The sequence below is a fragment of the Nylanderia fulva genome, unplaced genomic scaffold (genome assembly GCF_048542155.1).
Source record: "Nylanderia fulva isolate GAGA-0341 unplaced genomic scaffold, ASM4854215v1 Scaffold19, whole genome shotgun sequence".
NCBI classification, from domain to species: domain Eukaryota; kingdom Metazoa; phylum Arthropoda; class Insecta; order Hymenoptera; family Formicidae; genus Nylanderia; species Nylanderia fulva.
Window position 1 is genome coordinate 2,948,462 of NW_028190161.1, and position 23,213 is coordinate 2,971,674.

At 39.4% G+C, this 23,213-nt stretch overlaps 1 protein-coding gene across 9 annotated transcripts in view; it reads right to left on the reverse strand.

Annotated features, from left to right (window-relative positions):
• Positions 1 to 661: 661 nt before the first annotated feature.
• The window catches only part of LOC114936159 (uncharacterized), a 366,697-nt gene continuing 344,145 nt past the window's right edge, over positions 662 to 23,213 (reverse strand). For 4 of the 9 annotated variants that reach the window (XM_085481731.1, XM_085481733.1, XM_085481730.1 and 1 more), the window contains 4 exons: positions 22,674 to 22,892; positions 14,834 to 14,995; positions 9,977 to 10,018; positions 662 to 9,268 (listed from right to left, as the gene is read on the reverse strand). In XM_085481731.1, coding sequence (XP_085337857.1) covers positions 7,880 to 9,268; positions 9,977 to 10,018; positions 14,834 to 14,995; positions 22,674 to 22,892 — 1,812 coding nt within the window. In that variant the 3' untranslated portion in view covers positions 662 to 7,879. The remainder of the gene's footprint in view (positions 9,269 to 9,976; positions 10,019 to 14,833; positions 14,996 to 22,673; positions 22,893 to 23,213) is intronic. The other 5 variants (XM_085481739.1, XM_085481737.1, XM_085481735.1 and 2 more) reach the window with 4 other exon arrangements.

The window sequence follows — 23,213 nt, forward strand, 5'->3', positions numbered from 1 at the left end:
GTAATATCGCAAAGAAATTACGTCGGGAACGACGTGAAAGAGAAAATTCTTGAAATTTACTTGCGATTTACTACGTGCTGCGAATGGCTCTGTTCGTCGAACGGAATGACGGAAGCGGCAAACGAGGCGCGACTAGAAGCAGCTAGGCGAAGTAACTTTGCTGCGATAAGATACGAGGCAGTAACCAGGATTACACGGTTCGTAAATCGTAATAAATGTTGCGCGGAAACTTGGAACGAAAAATCAATTTTTGATAAAACCCCACGTCAATTTACCGCCTCTTAGCTTATCGCATTGGTTTGCGTAGCACGACCTGCGAAGATCAACGATTCCAACATCACACGAGGACACGTGTCTCTGAAATGAAATTTTATTGTTATTGTGCAGATTGCGATCACACGTTTTATTTATTTATTTATTTATGTATTTTTTTGGAACCATGATCTTCGACTTTTTTTTTTATCAAGATTTTATATTTACAATAGGAGCTTATTTTGTGCCAAGCGTTATGGAAGAGCTCATTAGGCACACACGCACATCTTACGCAGGCTTAGCAATGAGTAACAAAGAAAGCCGGAGAGGAAGCGAAAGGAATGCCAGGATGATGAAGTGGGGGACGTATATCAGAATATTTGAAAAAGGTCGTAATAAGAGAAACTAGTTCATTACATCACATGCTTTAATTATCAATATATCGGGATAATAACTTTTATTTCGTACAATTATTGTACCTCTATTTTTCGATTAAAAATTCCAAATTACTCAAAAATACCAGAAGTCGCGTATCACGAACGTAGCGTAAATAATTTCGAGTCTCGTTAAAAAAAAAACAATATCGATATCGCAAATTTAACTTATGAATTTATTAAGTTTAGGGCTATAAGAGAGATTTCAACGACCGAATCAACAATAAGATCTTTATCCCGGCATCTCGAAATTTATCTTACGTTACATCCGAAATATACGACTTGCCAGAGTACGATAAAACGCGATAAGAGCGCCGACCTTCTTCTCGATGACGATCGACCACCTTTGCCGGGAAACTTAATGTGGCGATTGTATAGATAGAATAATAGGATCAAGGATCGACGTGTATATAAATGTGTGTGTATGTGTGTGTATATGTGATCGGGAAGAGAGGAGGGCGGGATATAGGCATTAATATACCCAGATACATCTCCGTGCCTCAAGAATATCGCAATTAAAGCGCGGGAAAAGCCGTGAACACGGAAACGAAGGTAGGCTTGAGGATGTTGAAGAGATTTAAACGGGAAGTGGTAAAAGGACAGAGAGAGAGAGAGAGAGAGAGAGAGAGAGAGAAAGAGAGAGAGGATAGCGAGTCGTACGGCACTCTTTTTTACGGTGTTCGCCATAGTAAAAGCGGCTAACATCTACATCTTAAGAAGAAGACTCGCGTGCTTGGCGTAATTTCTTCGTGTGCTTTCGGTGAGAAAAAGAGAAATCTTGCAGAATCATAGAACATTCGTGGATATTAAAACGACTTTGAAAGATACCACCGAGAACACACGACAACAAATACGGATACTTTGCGATTTTAAGAGCGTCAGAGCGGGAATAATAATCGCCAAAATTAACATAAGTGTAATAAGTGATCGGCGTGACGGAACACCGATCGCAGCAGGGAAGAACAACGTGTGATAACAACGATAATAATAATAATAATAATAAATTTAAAAAAAGACGACTAATCAAAAGGAGAAACGAAAGTAGTTACAATATAAGCATCGAGTTCGGACAGAGTGAGAGGAGATTAAAAAACAAGGGAAGCAGGAAAGCGAGGCTAAGACTGTGAGCAATACAGGTATAATGGGCGCAATATATATAATATATATGTATATATATAAACATATGAATATTACAAGGGATTATATATATATATATAGCGAGAGTCTTTCGGGAAGAGTTCTGTTTTTCACTTTCCATTTTTTTTTTATCATATAGAAAGAGATGAAATAAGAAGAAGCATTAATAAAACAAATATTCATGCATTTCTCAAGCATTATTATTACAAATACTGGCTGACTCCTTGACAAACCCCGTGTGAGCGTGCACGCGCAAAAAAATACGCATTCGGGACTGCGAGATCGACTGCATCTATCTCGAGTCGGCGGCGCAAGCTGTTCGCGTTTCATCCCTTTTGTCGTGCCTCGCGCGAGGACGACGTCAAATCCTGAACGCATCGGAAACGCACACACATAAACGCGAGTACACACAGCACGGTGATGATTTCGGAAAGAATTTCTTTTTCTTCGGACAGAGACTCGCGTACAATAGTACAATCGTTGCGGAGATGCGCCAAATTTTTGCATCTTCATTCCCGGGGTCGTGCGTTAATGTACTCTCGATATATCGGTATTATACATATGTGTAAGTTTGGGTATTGTATATATATAATATATATATATATATATATATATATATATGTGTTTACATATATGTATAATAATGTACAATGAAGAGAGAATTTTTAAAGACACAGTACAGTACATAATAATAAATACTATATGTATGTGTGTATGTGTTGTATATATGTGTATAGTATACATAGTTATATTCGTAAAATGTTTCTCTTTCTCATCGTAATAGTTCTCGAACATGTGTGTATATGTTAGGTATATGTATATACACATAGTTCACAAAATAATTTCCTGTATACGTGTAACCAGCTTTATCTTGCGAAGTATATGTACTCTTGTCTTCCTTTCGTTGCATCGCGTTTAACTTACATGCAACAACGACAAATATACGTACGTGTATATATTCATTATTTTAATTCATTATTAATATTATAATTTTTTTAATAAGTATATATAAATATAATCATATATATATATCGCGCGTGTAAGGTCTTTCTTTATCGTAGTGCTTCTCTCTTGTGTTCGCGAGTTTAAATAATGTAGGCATCTGTTGTATACGCGTGTGTGTGCAATGGTGTATAGAGTGCAAGGGGAAGGCACTTCCGCTGTTTTGCCGATGTCACGTCGAAAACACGAAATCGCGTTTCTCGCCTCTGTTCATCATCATCGTACACAAGATGCGCGCTATACTACTATACATATTTTTTTAGAAGAATACTCTTCTCTAGTAAAATATAACGAACGATCCTCTTATGTGGAAGTATGCAGTGACCTTGCGAGAGACAAAACAATCACAGTTCTAAGGAAATACGATTTTGTTTACGCGACGCAACAACGATCGATGATCGATCGATCGATCCCGATTATCGAGCGAGAACGTCATATTCCGAGTTTTCGGTGTGAATTTAAAAAAATCAGCCACCCTCTCGATAATGTACGTATATAATTTGTAGACATCAAGTTGAGGAACCTTAAAAGTGTCGGTCCGGTATTTCAGGCTCGAGTCTAACATCGTCGTCGACTTTCACTATCCGCGGACCTGTTTGTATGTTTATATAGAGCCGTTTTTAAGTAGAATACGCGAAATTTCGCGCATCATCGCTAAAATCTCGGCTATAAGGGATTTTCTTCGTCGATGACTTTGCGCATCGTCATCTTCTCGAGCCCTTTAGCGCCGATGATGCCGTGACATAACGTGTGATATCATTATAAGTACCGATCGTGTTTATAATCAAGGGCACTGAAAGGGCTTGAAATAGTCTTATTCCAATGTTACGCGCATACGAGAATATAGTGTGTGCGTGTACATGTGTACGTATAGGTGTCATACATTACATATTATCACAAAGGATCCGCACGCGCGTTTATCGTTAGACTAGAAACAATTTCTTCATCTCGGGACGAGCGCTTCGACCAATTCCGTTGCTCGACAGTGCTTGCAAAACGACATTTGCATCGAAGAATTTTCTCGCGTGACGTTCGTTATGGAAGACCATGGTATCCTTGAGAATTCTCGATTTTGATTCCAGAGTAGTGATGTGTAATTTCCATTGATTTATCATTAAAATCTACAGATCTTCAGCTTTAAAGCAAATAGATGCTTCTTGTATTAACCATAAAATTAATCGTGGATTATAAATATAAAAGTGTTTAAAATATGCTGATTGTAAATATTGAAGAAGAAACAGCCACATAAACTTCAGTCTTATAAATAGAGAGTTTAGACTATGTGGAAGAGATATTTATAAAATGATAATCACTCAACTATTAAAAATATACTATATTATTTTTTTTGTTATATTAACGTTTTATTTACTTTTATAATCAAAGAGAATATAATGTAGATTAGATCAGAGAAATAGGTAAAAGATAATTACTTTTATTCCAAGTCTGTAATACATTGCGCCTTTTCAAACTTTGTGTTATTATTCATATATAATTTAATACTTATTTCTGTCCTCTAAATTATTAATATCTATGTGTTTTGCAATTACTATATTATACGAATCGCTACTCTAGAATCATTGTAAGTTGACTTTCGTTCTACAATCTTGTGCGTTTGTTGCATAGATAACGTTATGACCCTGAGGAAGAAGTTGTTTCTAATGCCGCGGAAGAACCAAAGAGATTGCGAGGAAATTTATGCATTTTTCTCTTCTCTATCGTCTTCACTTTCGCGAACTTAACACGAGGAGAGATAAGATGCAAGATCCAGATAAATTTCTTGGCGACTGTAATTCGCCACGTCAACCGGATTAAAAAAAAAAAAATTAGAGTCAGACGATTTAAAATAAATATATCATTGCGAGTGGAATGAGAATTCCACGAAACTAAATTTCACCCGCGTACCGGGATCTTCACCGAAATACCTCATCTCGTTCTGTTCTTCCGCGTTTTCGTGTACACAAATTCCTACCGTTATACAATTCGTTCGCTCGGTTTCCCGATTTGCGAAAATTACGATACGTGACCGGCCGTTTCGTTCATTTTCCGCTATACGTGCCAGCGAGTGCTCCTTTCCATACATGTGTATATATTTTATATGTATGTATATACACAAGTAACTCTGATATATATGATAGATAAATTTTTTAATTTCTTATTTCCTAAAGAAAAATGATTTACAAACTCATAATAAAAAAAAAATATATATATATATATACATGTATATATATATATATATTTATACATACATATGTATATATGTATGTATATATTTAATATACATATAAATATAAATATATATATATGTATATTAAATATATACACACACACATATATATATATATATATATACATGACTATGTAATATCGACTTAAACAAACTTTCAAATCACTGGCAGACACGTGAATGCGGACAGAGAGAGAAAAGCAGGTGCTCGCGTTTCCTTATATAGACGCATGCGAGAGCCAAAAACGCCAGCACCGCGTAATTCTCCGCTATTCTCTCTTATCGTTATATACGCGCGAGTTTAAAAAATATACGCAGTATCTATCATCTAAATATCGTGTGAGTGTCTTGGGTGTTTGCGCGATCGTGTAATATGATGCGCCATGTAAATGTCCGCTTTTCCCCGAAAGGGGATGATCAACGAGACGTTTCTCTCCTCCCGTCTCACCGCCTCCACGCAAGATTAGACCATTTTTTTATATTCTTTCCTTTTTCTCCTTCGAATTTCACGTAAATGCATCCGCATGTTCCGCGGATTCGTCCTTTTTATTATGTTTTTTTATTCTTATTAACACCGTCAACTTCTCTCATTCTCGGCTAAATGCATAAGCTCGTAGATCGCGAATTGACGAAGTTCACTTTGTGCAACAGACTCCCCCGAATTGAATCCATCCAGGACAGAAGAGTACGTTGTGTTCGAGCACGCTTACGCTAAATATACAGATACGCTAACTAAAGCAAACGACTATCTTAAATTTTATACGAATACTATAGGACAACTAAGGGTCCGCCGGGGAAATCCTTCCGGTCGGATTTATACTCGTCGATGTGCACGATATTTCTAGGAAACATGTTATCATATAGGCGTAATATATCCTTAAAGCTAAACAAAAAAAAATACAGGCGAAATCAATAAAAATTTTAAAACAACTCTTTAAATATTAACAAATATATATCACGGCATTATGTGAGCCTCGTACATAATCCAAAATACATTTCGGAATATATAATCCAAAATATATTATGATAACGAAGAAAACATCTTTTTTAAATTATACACAAATTACTACATGACGCTTTAAAAATGCGATAATGATTTGCGCGATTATTTAACCTCGTTCCGCGATATAAACGAGTTAATAAAAAAATCGAACATATATATTATTACATTACATAAACAAACAAACCAAAATCTAATAAAATAATCTAACTTCGTATAATAATAATAATTTGAAGAATCCGATCGCTAATTAACATTACGCTACTTAAAGGCAAGTATCGCACATAACGTGACATAGGCCGAGCGTTGTTTTTCATCTTCCTTGTAGCGGACGTTACATGTTAAAATTTGGACGAATGACTATAACATAGAAATTTATATGTAGTTCCGAAATAAAAAATATTGCGGCGCCGATTTTTTTTACACGACGCGAATATATATTGACTTATTTACAATTTTTCTTATTAAAAAAAAAAAAAAAAAGAAAAACAAAACAGAGTCACGCGTAACGACACATAACACTTTTAACAACGTTCTCTGCGATAAAATAGTGCTAATTAACAGTAAAACTGAACTACTATCTCTACAAATATATTTCTGCAAAATTATCGCCGTTATTCTAGGAAAAAAAGCAAATATAATATGTATATATTATAGGCGATTCATTTAATCTGTAATTCTTTCGGCCACGCTCGATGTCTCTCCCGCCCTTTCTTTCGAACGCGGTCTTGATCGGCAAGTCGTTTCAGATTCACTTCGACAGTAACAAAATCGGAACGGTATTAGTCACGTCTCTCTTAAACATTTGGGCAAGTAATTAATGCGGCGGGAAAAAATGTCGCACTTCCTCGCGCTGTTCACCGTTCTCTTTTTATATGGTTGTACGCTCGAAACGCTCCAAATGGAATCGGGCCGATAAGGCACTGTTTACCGACAATGTCTGACTAGAAAATGAATCTATTTTCGGAACTTGTTTCTTTATATATATCGGCATTTTACCTCTCTCGCTTTGCAATCGCTCAGCTAAATATAATTCTGTCCCTCTCGCGAACAATTGACCGATTTTTCTCGTCGCTTCTCGAGCACCGATGATGGAGATTAATCTTAGAACTGCACTTCTTTGTCTTACTACATTTCTCGTTGCACTATCGATACAGTCAAAAATATGCGACTTTTTTGAATAAATTAAAGCTAATAGATTGCAAATCGATATTCTTGTAAGATTACACAAAAATATATAAATAAGATACGTAAATTTATCTCTATCAAGGAAAAAAAATATTAGAAAAATCGAACAACAATAAATGAAAGGGGAGTTTATTGAAACTCCGCCATGCAGTTTATTAGCAAAAGCTATAACATTCTAGGACTAATTCCCACATCTGGTTTCGCAAACAAAAGTATCAAATAATAATTCTCGATGAACCGTAAATTTTATTAATTTTTTTTTTGCAAAGCAAACTTTCCGCTTATGTAACAGTAATTATATCTAGATGCAGTCAGTATCGTATCTGATACTGACCAAGATTATCCTACAAGATACGACCGCAAAAAGACTCTACTTACTGTAACGCAATCATTATTACGATACATCGCGTAAACTTTTGCTAATCGTAAAGATCTCTTTAATTCTAGAATTATCTAAAAATATATATCGCGTTACCGCGAAAACGGCAATTATATATATATATATATCCGTAGTGACTAAAATCGCGGAATCGATCACGCTCGTTCACGCGAGGGAGAGAACCGGGAGGTGCCTAGAGAGGAAAAAAGGAACAGTACTTTCTCGCGAGAGGAGAGTCCTCCCGAGCCGGCGATCCCGAATCTTTACGACGTCTTCATCTTCTTATACGGCTGCATAATAACGCCGGAGCTAACCGGAATCGCTACCTGCGGCTGCGCCGCTATCGTCGCCGGGTTCCCTATCTGCGGTATCTGCTGATGAACAGTCGGTACACCGGCGGCCGCGGCTGCGGCCGCGACGTTGGCCGGTACCCCGGGTACACCGGCCATCCCGGGTAGAACGGCGTACGGATTCTGGACGTAGGGATTGGTCTGCATGGTCGCGGCACCGGGCATCGACGCCTGGACATAGGGATTCGGTAGAATCTGCTGCCTGATCAGGGAATATGGATTAATCGGGGCGGCCGTGGGCGGCGGTCTCGAGTACGCTAGGATACCGGCCGACAGCGGTGAGGTCAGAGCGCTCGGGATACCGGCCAGACTCGGGATGACGGGTCTGGGAGTCGCCGCGGTGGCCTGCAGACCAGCAGCGGCGGCGGCGGCGGCCATCGCGGAATTCCCGGCGGCCGCCGCGGTAGCGGGATTCACGAGGTTCTGCTTGTTCAGAGCGACGCCGGTGTAATTGATCGCGGCAAGCGGACTGATGCCGTAAGACTGGGAGACTTGCGAAAGCTTAATCGCCTTGGCGTAATTCTTCTGGGCGACCTCTTTGGCGAGGGTCGCGGGATCGAAGTGGGTCGGTAAGCCGGATGCTGCCATCCCGAGACTGTTGAGCATGTTTAGACTCGCCATATTGGAGGCGGCGTTATAATTGCTCACGGAACTCATGTTCGTTACCGACGGCATGTTCGCCATCGAGGCCATCGAGGCCATCGAGGCCATGTTCACCACGCCGGACATAGAGGTCAGACCTGCCATCGAGGTCAACGGACTCATCGCTGGTGGTAGAGCCAGCTGATTGAGCTGTTGTTGCTGCTGATGTTGCTGTACCTGCTGCTGTTGCTGCAGCGACGACGGACTCGAGTGATTCAATTCGGGAGAGTTACGCGCGTTTTCGACATCGTGATTCTGCGCAGTTACCGATTGCTTGTTACTGCCGTTACTATTGTTACTGTTATTGTCAGCGGTCGGAGGCGGCGGCGGCGGATTGTTGCAGGGATCCATCAGCACGCCATTGTTGGCGTCGGCGCAGTTATTGACTGTGGCGCCAGCGGCTCCCTGGGAGGAGGAGGAGGAGGAGGATTGCACCACCATCGCGTGGTGGTTGCTTTGCACGTTCGGGGGTTGCACGACCGATTGGTTAGAGGTTTGGGTGGGTAGGGGTGATGTTCCAGTGTACTCACATGACACAGGCACGAAGGGCTGCTGTAGCTGCATTAACTGCTGATAGGTCGTCGCGCCGGTAGGCTGATAGACCGGCACGCCGGACTTGTCGGCCGCCGGTCGTTTATACGGAACCATCCCTGGGAAGGCCTGAAAAAAGAATTGCAAAAGACGTCTACGATTAGAAGAGGTGACAAAACGAGCGGCGTGGCCGCTCGAGCGGAAGCTTCCTTCTTCGTGAAAGCCTCGGCTCCATTTTCGGCCGGGGATACGATTTTATTATATTGTTCGTTCTTTCTTTTTACGTGTTTCATGAGTTTTCTTGATCCAGGCGTGCAGGGAACTACGTCGGGTTTGACGTTTTTTTTTTTCCAAAGCTATCGAAAGGCCCGAGTCCTTTCGTTCGACAATCGAGCTTAGTCAGGATTCGCGAATTAGTATGATAAGTCGATATATCGATATATGCTGTTACAGTGCTTTTTTTCATTCTCTTTGCGCAAAACAATTACATCACGCGCGGAATTATACATTCAAATCTTTGCAAAATTGCGACATCATTGTTGTCTTACAAAGGCAATGAAAAAAAACAGTCGCTGTAATTTCGCTATATCGACAATACTCCGTTTTACGATGTTTGCGAATTTAATGAAACTCAGAAAAAATTTAATTCTTTTTTTCGTTCTTTTAACGCTGCACAAAAAAATTTTGGAATTTTCTTGAGAGACATCTTCACTAGACGGGAGATTGCATTTACATCGATTTGTATGTTAATCGCGGGTACAAGCGGTGTGACACGCGTGAAGAGACGAATCACACAGCCGTATGAATTATGATTCAGTGTTTAGGTTCTGCACTTACAAAGTTCTCGTAGTAGAACGACCCGACAGACTTCATGTCCATCTGCAACAAACACAGGATCGGTTTCAACTAATTTCGAGGAGCAGGCGCGTTGCGTCTGTATAATTGGATTTTCGAGACGGGAAACGAGAGAGGGTCGCGTCTCAAAGAAACGGAGAATGGAGACGATGGCGCGGTAAAGAAGGGTGTTGGAATGTTGTGGTAGTGTGTAAAAGTTGTGCCGATGACGCAGCTTGCGGCGACGTTTCCCAAACGACGACGTTTCGTTGTTGGATAACTGCAAAATGTTTCGTTCTTTCTTTCTTTCTTTTGCACTTTTCCTCTGTTTTTTTTTTTTTTTTTTTTTTTCATTTTCTTTTTTTCTTTTTTACTACTGGGAGCGTGTCAGAAAGACCAGCCATTGTACTAGCATCGAAGACCGTGCGCGGCTCGATTAAAGAGAGACCGTCGTTCTGCATTAATAAACGATCAAAGAGTACCGGATCGGAAAAAACTGCACTGTCGCTTCCCTATTGAAACTATTGCGAGAGCGAAGGAGCAGGAATCGCGCGCTATGACAAATGTCGATGCTAAATGTTCGACCTGTGAAACCTTTTCGTTCGTTCTCGCGAGATAAACGCGAGACAAATGAGTCTTTTCCTCGAGAGCAAAACGAAGAGAACGAAGAGAAAGATATAAGAAAGAGACAGAGAAAAAGAGAGAGAGAGATGAAGAGAAAAAGAGAGAAAAGAGCAAGATCGACAAGAGAATTATTAATAAAAAGCGCAATTGGGCTCGGAGAACAAAGGGCTTCGCGGTTACCGACGAGATGCGAGAGAGATTGGCAACAACACGGATTCACGAAAGCTTGATAGAGAGGCTTGCGGTGATATATACGTGGGCGAGCGGGCTTTACCTTGGTAAAGTATCGTCTGCGCGACAAGAGACGCGTGCGCAACAAAAAGGGGAAAAGAAAAGCTCAACAAATCAAGATCTCTATCGTGGTGTGACACGTTCGAGTTAGAAGCTGCGTAAAAAACGAGATGCAGAAGCTCAGAAGCTGATGGTAAAAGTAACCGGGGGTGAAACATATTGTCACACAGCGGCATAGATACATACATATATGTATATATGCGTGTTGCAAACACGTGTATTTCACACGTCAAAAGTGGTTCGAAGTCAATGACGACGCACGGATACGATTGATTGTGTGTGCCGCGAACGACTCCGCTCGATCACATATGCGCGATTAATACGCGCAGAAAATAAACGTAATTGCGAAATTACGTTGCCAGTAAGCGTGTGCGCGAAAGCGAAGAAGCGTCTCTCTGCGTTTTAGTTAATTGGAAATGTGCAACCGGCTATCTCACGCGAGAGGCAATGAATCTATTTTTTCATCTCTTCGTTTATATCGAGTTATCTATTAGGATTTTCGAAGATATATTAAGTTAAGGAAATAAATCTTTTTTTCTCTTAAACTTCTTGATTTAGTTTTTCTTTTGTCATTATAATATCGCGAAGAAAAAGTTAGTGCACCAAAAAAATACTATGCAAGGTGTATTAGCATTCTTTATTTATTTTTTGTGACAAATTTAAGAATTAATTGCTTTTTAGCTAAAATTTACAAAAATGTTCTATATAACAAGTTTGGAAAATTGAATGTAAATATCTTTCCAACTAAGACTTGCAAATATTAAATGTTTAAATATAAATCATTTAAAGAGTTTGAACCAAAGAGAAAACATCTTGTAATTTAATTTCAGATCTTACGATACATCCTGTATATGTTTACAGCGAAAATCCATTCTCGTTCGGTCGTTTCGAATATTATTTCGTTTCAAATTTTTGTTTCCAGAATATTGATACATTTCTACAAACAAAGATTTTCCGTTCTTATGAATTTATATGAATTCTCTGCAGGCACTTTTTCCTTCTTTCTTCGCGTATTGAAAACTCCATACCGAAAATACCGAGAAGTTATGCGCGCACTTTCCGAAAGAAAACCCCAATTTGTACAACGAAAATCCATTCTCGTCCTGACGCTCGAAGTTAGAAAGTTGCACATGGATAAAATCACGTCTCAAGCCCGAACGAATCTGTCGATCGCGCTTCAGATCCTGATTGGCAGTATGAGCGACGGAGAGACAGAGAGAAAGAGCGAGAAGATATATATATATATATTTAATATATATTTATATGTATATATAATAAAGATATAGAGAGGTAAAAGAAAGGGGAGCAGAGTATTAAAAAAAGTAGCGAGTGTATGTATAAGCGATCTACAGTGCTCTTTAGCGGACTCGACGCGACTCTAACGAAGACAGGCCGTTTCGCGGATATTTTTGCGATTTTCTCGTAAACGCGACGACGAGGGTCTCCGCTCGACGGATCCTCCGCGACAAGAGCTGCCAAAACTTCGGTCATCGTTCAGAGCGTCGAGGGGATGACGTTACGTTCCACCATCACCTCGGTAGTCGCTTAAGCACAACATGCATCATCGGCGCAAGCTCAGAATTTACACAGAATTTCTAACGCTCCGTAGACCAGCAGCACCACAGTAATGCCGGATTCTGATGGCGTTTTTTTTATTATAAACCCGAAAAAGTGCGAGAGTCTCACGAGTCCTCGCCCTTCTTCACTCTCTCTCTTTTCCGTTTCATTTTCGTTTCGTGAGGGGGTCCTGACGTACGGAGATTAGAGTCGACGAGCTTTTTTCTCACCGGAAAGCTCGCATCGAAACACGCGCGCACTTCCCCAACATTTTTTTGTTGTTGAAATCCGAAGGATTTTCTTGCCGATTCCGTTTCATTAAATCCTTAAACGTGCGAGATTAATGTTCAGCTTTCTTTTAATCGTTTCAAGATTGTTTGATATCTTTGGGACAATTTTTTTTCATAACAAAAATTATACTATTTATCACATCTGCGATTGTTAAAATTATGAGTAAACTTTTTTTGAAAACGAATATAAAAATTGTGAAAAATGAACATTTTTTTGTCGAAACAAATGATTTGTTACTTAGAGCAGAGAGTCGCTCTATATTTACGCGCTCGCTTGTGTGGAAAAACAAAGAGATATTGTATCACGTGATTTTCGTCAAATATTAAAGAGTTGGAGATAGACATATTTTTTAACGTACGTTTCATCCGCATTCGAGTTCCTCTTGCAAGTGCCTCGCTAGTGCGCGCGTGTTTCGAGATGTAAGCGCGACCGACGAGCGGATGACGATCGTGACGAAGGTGAATTGTTCAACTTTCGTTCGATCGTCGGATCCACTGATTTCGTCGGTCGAGGAATCGCCAAGGGATAAATATATGTTAAATCATATATCCGATAATCGCTAGCCACACGCTTCCATATGCGTACAATATAATTTTGACGTGAACTTTGATACACGTGGCGTATCGTTTGGCAAAGATCTCTTCCGCAAATGTCAAACGCGTGGCTAACACGATCGAAGAAAAAAAAAGTAGTAAGCGATCTATAAATACATTACGAGGCGTAAGCTCTGATACGAACAACATTGCAACGAACGACAGTGGGAAGCGAAACCAAGAGAGAGAAAAAAAAGATAGAGTCTCTAGAATTTTTCATACGCGGTCGTCTTTGCATAAAAGCCGATATGTATCGTGTATACGATCATCCCAGAACGATGAGAGAATAAACGTTGCAATAGGAGCATCACAAACCGGATATTCTGATGCATTTTGAGAGATACAACCCTTTCAGTGCCAATTTCAAGTTCTTGAAAAATCATTTGAATTGTAAAGGAGAGAATTCAGTCGTGAGAGAAGTCGTACGTGATATTGTAAGATTTTTTTCTCGCGAATTTTCTTTCCGTTTTCGTTAGCATCGCGTTTCGATTACAACGTCGTACGTGACGTTATTGGTATCGTAAAGATCTCTACTATCTCTACGAATGCGAATATGGTAGTATCGACATTAGGGAGATTTCAATAATGACGCTATACGTGGCGTTGCCAGGCTCATAGAGATTTCGGTTCATTATGTTATTGTATACGTGTGTGACGTTGCCGGTATATGCTTCAATCGTGACATGACGTCGCGATGGCACTGAAAGGGTTAACAAATGTATTCCCGTATCATTAGGATTACACGCGGTCGCGATTTTGCACGTTTCACCGTCTTTTTTCACCGATTGATAGAAAAACAGCGGGACTCTTGTTAGAAATAAAAATGAAAGACAGAAGGCTAGAGCTCTAAGCGCGCTCGGCAGTGTATTCACAATCGCAATAATTATGTACTCATAACTTAAGAATACGACTATATGGAAGCTCCGGAAAATGGCCTGAATCGTTTCGTCTCTGAATTTTACAGCTCGCCGCAAAATCGCGATGTCACTCATAACAACGAGATCAGCAAAGGGAGAGAGAGAGAGAGAGAGAGGGAGAGCACAGAATCGATTATACATTTAGACGCGGGTGACGTACACACATGCTTTTCCATTTGGAAAGTTTCTCCGATCGAGCACGAGCAAGTAGAGGCAAACATCAGCTTGGAAATCTGTGAGATTAGCATCGGATTATATATGACTGTCACCAACTAGTTTCTTGTACTTTGCTTAATGATGTCGAAAATTGCGATCGTTAAAACCGACTCGAACAAAGAGATAAATTTCATAAATATCTGGTATAACTGTATGTGCGCCATACATATTTCAAGTATTATTAAGACAACTTTTGTAAATGTTGATGCTCGTTTCTCGAAAAGTAAAGTATTCTTTTCGTATCACAAAAAATTCTTTATCCGAAAGATACAACCGTCAATACTCGTCCGCGATACCGAGGCCATTTTACCGGAGTCCAGCTACGAAAGAAAAAAAATTGGAAAGTGTACTCCATGCATAAGCCATGGTACCATTAGCAGATCATCATTGGAGTCGCGCATCCGCTTCTTGCCGAGCTCGATGCTCGCCATACTGGCGCTCTGCAGTCCTCCGGGCATCGCAGTTGCCGGCACTCCTGACATTCCGCCAGCCAACGCACCCATTCCCGCCACATTCGTCGGCATCGTCGCCGTCTGTATTTTTTCCGTATTTTTTTTTATTTTTCACACACGTTCGTTCGATTTTTTCCGATTCCACGTTTTTTTCCGTGACACATTTTTATGCGTACAGATTTCGTTTTTGTTTTTTACAGTCGTATATAGAGTTTTTCCGTGCATCGCCGTGCGTCGACCACATCCGTTTCCGTTTTCGGCCGTTCCCGAGACGTCCCCAGTCGAGACATTTTCATTTTCATTTTTTTTTCCGTTCGTGTGTTAGCACATTTATACATATTTTGTTGTATCGTTGCGGTGTGGTAATGATGGTGGCATACATATATATATTTTTTCGTATTTTTAGCATATACATGCAGTGGTATCGGCCGATCGTGCGTGTGATATTATTTATTTTTGATTTGATTTTATTTAACATTGGTATATATAGATGTTTTTTTCCGAGTTTCGGTCGGCAGTATTTCGCAGGCGTTAATTGGCAGGTAGCGAAGCGCACGAAGGTATTGTCAGCAAGCATGTAGAAGCATCGTCAGGCGCGGAAGAGGGCAAGATAAAAATCAAAAAAAGAAAAACCAGTTGAGGCTAAGGCAAGAAACGACAGTCGCGATATATATATATTTTCTTTTATAAGTAAAAAAAAACACATACTCTTGTATGTGTGCACGTGTATGCGTGCGCGTGTAAAATAAAAATCCACGAATTATCCGTGTCGCTTATATCATACGCGCACATATACACGCGCACATGCATATATGTATATACTCGCGGAATTTACGATATTTTTGCGCGATCGCCCGTAAGACGATATCAATTGCGTGCGCGTAATATCCGGCGAGGATTTAAAACGCATCGCTCGAGTTACTCGTACGTGAATCCCGAGTGACGTAATTGCCCGTTCATTTATCACGTAGTTCGATCGTTCTATTTTTAGTTACATAATATTATTATTTTCCACTTGAATTTTTAACTTGTCTCTCTTTTATGCGCTGTTTAAAAAAAAAAAAAGCAAAGCTACGTAAATTACAGAGCTGAAAATTTCGGAGCTAGAGGTTGAAATGGATCGACATACTTTACTTAAACACACGCGGGAATTCTTGCGAGTAGAACAAGAGCGATTTTGGTCAGACGCGCGATCGCGCAACCTTTTTCGTCCGATAAACGCGGCTGTAAGTAAAAATGATGAGTCTAATCGATCGTTTATATAATTAGGAAAAATTCAGAAAGATATTCTCTCTATAATATCGCTTTTTTTACGTGTTAATCGCTTCGAATTACCGATAAATGGAGAACTGACACATTTTGCGTAATATGAGCAAACTAACGCGGTTTACTTATTTTCGATATACCGCGTTTATCGACATTCAATCGCGTCACTTTTTTAGAATGCATTTAGCGATGACTCGCAGAACGCAAGTTTCTACGAGACACACAAATATATAAAGACATCACCGATTAATAGTAATGGCAATAATAATAATGATTATAATGACGATGGTGACAATAATAATAATCAAATAACAATAATCAATCATAATAATAATAATCATAGCACGTTAGGTAGGACCAACGGACGTAGCTGGCGTCAGCGTCAATCTGCGAGCTAATTGGCACTAATTCATTATTTTTTTTTTAAATCGACGTTAAGGCGAGAGATGGAGAAATAGAGATAGAGAAGTAAACGCATCTACGTGGCAGAGTACGCTATCTAGAGTGACTAGAAAAAAAAGAAGAAAGAAAAAAGAAAAGCGGAAGTCTCTTAACAGTATTGGAAAATCAGAATCGGACGTAGAGCGTGGAAAAGGGTCGCGTAGACAGAGGGTACGAAAGAGAACCGGTCCCACTTCATCGGGTCCATCAACATCGGGCTCTCGGCTGGCGTTTCTGACTGCGGCAACACCTGCAATAATCGAGGCACTCTCTCGAAGTTCATTAGTTTTGCGTTTGTCTCTCACAATCTCATATTTGCTGTGTGAACATACTCATGTATATATATATATATATATATATATATATGTACAAGTTATATTTATATATAAGCACACACACACATATATATTATGTAATTTGACTCTTTGGCTTCCCGCTCCACTTTTCTCTCTCGCTTTGCGTCAGCATCCGGCTAGCGCTCTTCTCTCTCGGCGGCTTGCGAAATGGAAAAGACGATCGAGAGAGAGGGAGAGAGAGAGAAAGAGAGAGAGAGAGAGTGATAGAAAAATTTATATACATAGTGAGGAAATTGTGGAAGAAAGTTACAGAGAGAAATGCGTGCAAGAGACTGTAAGTGAAGCAGAAAAAGAGGGTCATCTTTCTGAGAACCCGTACTTGTCGTCTCTTTCTATCTTTACAATACCTGAAAATTTACGGAAAAGACATCGATTTAGTTTGTAAGTTAATTCACATAATTCCTCGTAAATATCCAAGTGTATGGTGTTCTCTTGTTCAAATCTCGAACTTGCTGTTGCTGTCGGCATCTTCTTTGAGGAATAGGAATAACGAAGTTGTGTTATCATGTTTGTATATGTATATATATAGATATATATTATATGTTTGTATATATGTGAAGTGTGTAAATATAGGTGTGTCGGTATGTGCATGTGCGTATGTATATATATATATATATATATATTTACATATTTGACAATGATTTTGTTTTGTACAAATCGAGGATGAACGAGCCTGTGAGCGGCTCGCGCCGTGTTGTATGCGGTGTTCACAGTGATAGATTTGCACTTTTACGTGCTCGGGGTATAAACTTTGTGTCGTACACTTGACAAACATTCAGGTATGGCATACCAATTCCGAAGAGTGCATTACGTCGCGACGATACGTTTCGGCATGACCCTCGTTGGCGAGACATCGCGTCAAGGCTACTGACAAAATTTACATATTACAGAGCTTATATCGTAATATCGCAAAAACCTTGAAATCATCGAGAGAGCAAACCTATGTAATATTCGAATCAATCGAGACAAAATTATTTAACTTATTATTCAAATACTTATTAATTTTCCTAAAGTATTGCTATTTTTTTAATGTTAATCCTTATGTGTGAAAATTTTATTGGAAGAAAAATTAAGAATAAGCGCGGATGAAATTTTCACGCGGCGTCTCGAACCATCGTCAGGTCATCCGAAAGAGGGAACGAGAAGAAAAAAATGAAGAGAATTGGCAAAACAAAGAATTCCCCTGTATTCCGTGGGCACGTTTCGTTCTCTAAGAGACGCTGGTCCGTAACCCCCGAGGCAAATTCGGACGAAAAGGCGATTCCGCCGGTATACGCGGTGTATGCACCCTTGGGAAATTGAAAACCACTTTTAGAGAATGAGACTTCCCTGCCAACAAGCTGGTCTGCCGCAATCATCCATGTGAGACTTTTCCTCCATTGTGTCCGGGTGTGGCTCTGCAGGTCTTCCGCGCGACGTCGCTGAAAGTCTTTCTCGCTCTTTCTCTCTCTTTTACTTCTGCATTTTCTCTTTTTCTCTATATAGCTTTTACTCTTTATTCCACCGGATAACAAATACGCTCGTATCCCGGAAACAAGGTATTCACGTATATCGAAACACGGCGATCGAGTCCGCATCGGAAAACAGGGTGCGTCCACTCCCGCGCTGTTTACGAATAACGCTACGATTTTCGAAACGGCCGCCGTCCAGTCGTAATTTTATGTCAAACGCGTTTCGTCAAGACAATCTCGATTATTCGATCGAAACGAGCTCATTAAAGTCGAACCGTTGACCCCCGAACGATCGATGTCAATTTTTATTATCATCGCGTTTAATCATTCCTCGCATTTAATTCGGATACAGGAATAATAATTAATAATAAAAAAAAAGAAAGAACAATCGCGTTCGCGATCAACTCGTTAGCACATCTTTTTTCCAGAGAAACGACGAGCGGAACCAGGTCAAGAACGATCGGAGGACAACAGCGACGAAACGATTCCTAATTTAAGAATCGTTCCTGCTTAATGAACGAGTCGCGAGCGAGCGAGTGTGCCGCTAAACGTTGTCAACAAACGCGCATCAAATGCGAGAAACTATAAGAGACAGATTTGACAACGGAAATTGGACAACGACATTTCATCGCCTTGGCCCACACACCTCCCAACAAACCCGTCGTATCTGTTCGTTTCTTCTACTGTTTCTTTCTTATTTATTTATTTATTTTTTTTTTTCGCTGTCTTCTATGTATCTTTCGGGGACTCTTAGTGTAGCGTTTTTGTGTGGGGCAGCAAAACAGCAGCGGGGTTGATAGCCGGGTTTCGTGCAGCACAGCTTGTCAGCAGGGTGGTGTACGTGTCATTCGTAAAAGATATCTTTTCTCAACTACGTCTTATTTACAAGAATGTGACCGTTCCATTTTCCTTTGTATATGTCAACGCGATCGAAAATGATGTTTGACAAACCGACATTTATAAATTTTGCAATTCGACATACATTTTATATATTCAATAGAGAGATTTATTGAATATAATTTCGTATAATAAGGTTTTCTACAAATTATGTAATTTAGCGCAAAATTATTGTACGCGCAATTATTAAATTATATATAATTTAAAATGCTATTAGTTTAGCATTAATTATGCTCTATATGACATGTAAATGATGTAAATTAGTATTAGTTTTGAAATTTTCGACAGGAAATGGAACGTGCACATCGGCTGCGAAAGTATTTGTATTCATTATGACCTAAGAGGTACCGAACAGGTGATTGGTGTATTGCAACTAGTTCTTTGCACCTGGGTAGCTGCGATAGGCTGCTAGAAAGAGAGAAATAGAACAGTGGTGTTTTGGTGATGTTAACAAGAATTTTGCCTCGTGTACTACTCACTACACACTACAGAAACGGCTGAACATCATACAGGATGTAAAATATGGACAAACACAAAAGCGACAAACATAGGACGAGAACTATACAATATATCATTGGGAGAAAATTAAATAGTAAAATCGAGAAATAGTAATTGCACTGTAAGAAGATTGGGAGATAAAGTTCAAGGATAGGGGAGAAGGTATTAAAATAAATGTCTTTATGGTAGTTATACGGGAGACGATGCCTTTTGCATTCCGTTTTCTTACATTCCTATAAAAAATATTGCTGAAATGTAAATTGAAAGAATAAATACTGTGAAGAAGGTATATATTATTATTGATTGTCGCTGTGATAATTTTTAGTTTGAAATAGTTAATTGTATAAATACAGGTAATATATTCGCGTCATTATATATGATATGGTGATTCATCGTACTCCTAGCATAACTATCATGCATTTCGAGCACTGCGCAACAATTGGCCAATATTATTATTCTATCGTTCATCTCTGTCTTCACGATAACGATCGTATATGTGTAAAATTATTTGTATAAAATACTCGTGACGTAGATCGCGCGTCTATCTCATTGTCAGTGTAATATAAAACTCGACACGATAGCATGTGAAGCACGTAAAAGGGACTAACGCGATCAAGAGAGAGAGACTTGATGACGTTTATATTCGACCGTAAATTGGCGAAAAGTAGCGCAGCAACAAAAAGCTCCTTTCGACGTAAACCCAGGAAACTGAAAGATGGGAATGGAAGAAAGAGATTGTGATAGATAGAGACACAGAGCACAAGAGTAAAAAAAAATGTGGATTCGAGAAAAGAAAGTGAGATCGGGGATTAAGGCGAGGAAGTTATGGGGACAATGTGCGGTCGAGGGAAACATGCGTGCACTTCGAGTCTTTTCATCCTCGGCCTGTAACTAAAGACCTTTTTGAGATTTATCGCGCGAGAAGCGCACTCGATATTCTCCGATTCTTCGATTTCAGAACTTTTTAAATTTTCGTCCGCTCTCAGGCGTCTTTTTGATAGAGAAAAGTACAGTGGGACGGTGTGATACGATCGTATAATGATAATCTCGCGGGCGATGTATGAGAGATAGAAAGAGAGAAAGCGAGAGATTAATGATCTTAGAATACAAAATGGAGCCAAGCGATTGATTCAGAGGAATTATGTTCGAATAAAAAAGAAAAAAGTAAAGCAATTTTTTTCAAGCTTGTGTGTTAGGCGAAAGCGCGATGTATTCTTCTCTTTCTTGTTTTTCATTCTTACAACTCAAAAATATCAATATATATATATATGTATATAATGATTGTTTTTGACATATATACATATGTATTTCAAAGTGAAACATTTTTGTGACTGCATATTCAACAATATATATTTTTGATATATAAAATATCAATAATCGATACATAAAAGCTGCGCTCAACTGCAGATTGCGAAATAGAAATGTGCACTAAAAATATATGTATAATAATCCATTTAGATTAATTTCACCATTTTTGATAACAATTATCTTTCTAGATATGGTGCTCGATCAATGTACATATAATGTTACATTTACGTTATACTCACAATACATTCAGTTAATGTTTGCTTTTTTTTAAACAGAAAAAAAAAATAATCCGCATTACATTTTCAGTCACAAAATATCCACACTTTTACAGCAGAGATGTAATGTATAAATAATTCTTTTTAATGGTAAATGCATTGCAACAACAGTGAAAACTTGATATCGCGGAACACATCCCTGTCATTTTCTCTTCACGACAAGCGACATTAACACCACTGTACTTTATTATCACAGCCCAACAGTAAAAAGGACAGAGCATCGGGCGCTATTTTACCCTTTCTGACATCGACCAATTTTCAGCGAAGAGATAATTAAAAAAAAAATAAAAAAAAAAAAACGACACACTTGCATGAAGCACACGCCACATGGAACGATCTGCGAGGTCGAGGCTGGAAAAAGGCAGAAAGGCAGAAAAAGAAGAAAGTAGAAAGGAAAAGAGATTATTAATGTCATCGTTTGACCCATTAACATGAAGAATTTTTATTCGTTCATCGTTGCATAAAACGGCTGTATTCTATATAGTAAATAGAATATATAAAAAATATTTTATACTACATATCTTCATTTTTTCACATAATGTTAATATATAATGTATACAGTCAGAAAACATTAACTCGCTAACATTTTCGTAAAATAAATTTGATCAAAAAAATGTTAATTCTGTTTTTATCGTGTCATTAATATTCATTTGAGATTTTATGTAATGGGACAATCGTTGACACATAATATGGTAAAAAGAGTATCGATGTTAACGACAGAAACTATATAATGCCACGAAATGTTTTTTTCTAAATTATGTTAAATTGATATTTTGCTTTCGCATGCCACGTTTAACGTTACATTCTATTTTGTTAATATAAGATAGAATTCTGTCGCAACTCATCGACGATCAGAATGGATAAATAAAGATAAAACAGATAGTTTTGGATGAAGAAAAAACAAGGAGATAACTCTCTGTGTCACTTGAGAACTCAGAGAAGATTTCGTAGGAAAATAATGGACTTCGTTACCATGTAAAGAAGGAAATACTTGACGAGGTACTCAAACTAGTCATCAAGTCAAATTAAGGAAAGTATCTGGGTGGGGTAAGATAAAACAAAAGCTCAAACAAAAAAACCGGGAAGAATGAACAAGAATCGAAGAAAGGAATATAATTGTGAGAGTTAATGTTACAGAGAAGAAGGAAGAAAATGTGAGAAATGGAAGTAGTAAAGAAATAGAAGAAAGAGAAAAATAAAGAGAGAGAGAGAGAGAGAGAGAGAGAGAGAGAGAGAGAGAGAGAGAGAGAGAGAGAGAATGCATTACCGCAATGCTAGCCCGAGATTGTGCGGCCTTAATGTGGGCTTGAAGGTGCAGAGGGGGGTGGAAATAGCGGCAGGGGTCCCGATTGCATCGGCCCTTGACAGCGTCCATGCAGACCGTCACAGAGCCGTCCTCGTTCGCCTGCACCGTCTCGAGGGGGTGCGCAAACCGGCACTCCGTCTCGCCGCGTTTGCACGCCCCGCGTTGAAACTCGCGACATACCTACAGCAAGAGCGAACACGCATGGCATGGCACTCTATCTATGTGGGGGTCTTAAGAGGGGGGGGGGCTAGAGGCTAAAGGGGGTTGGCTGGCTTGCTGGCTTGGCAGGGCCGGGGGCGCAAAAGTCAGAGAGGGAAGGTCGATCGGAGGTCATCAGGGGTGACAGCTCAGGGATAATGGGTGAGGCGATTGTTCAAACGGTCGCTGGCTCTCCTTCGATTACGATCGCACATCTACATTGCTCGATGTTGCGATGTTAAAGATGGGTAAAACAGATGGAGATATGTATATATACAGAGGAAGAAAAAAAGGATGAGTGAT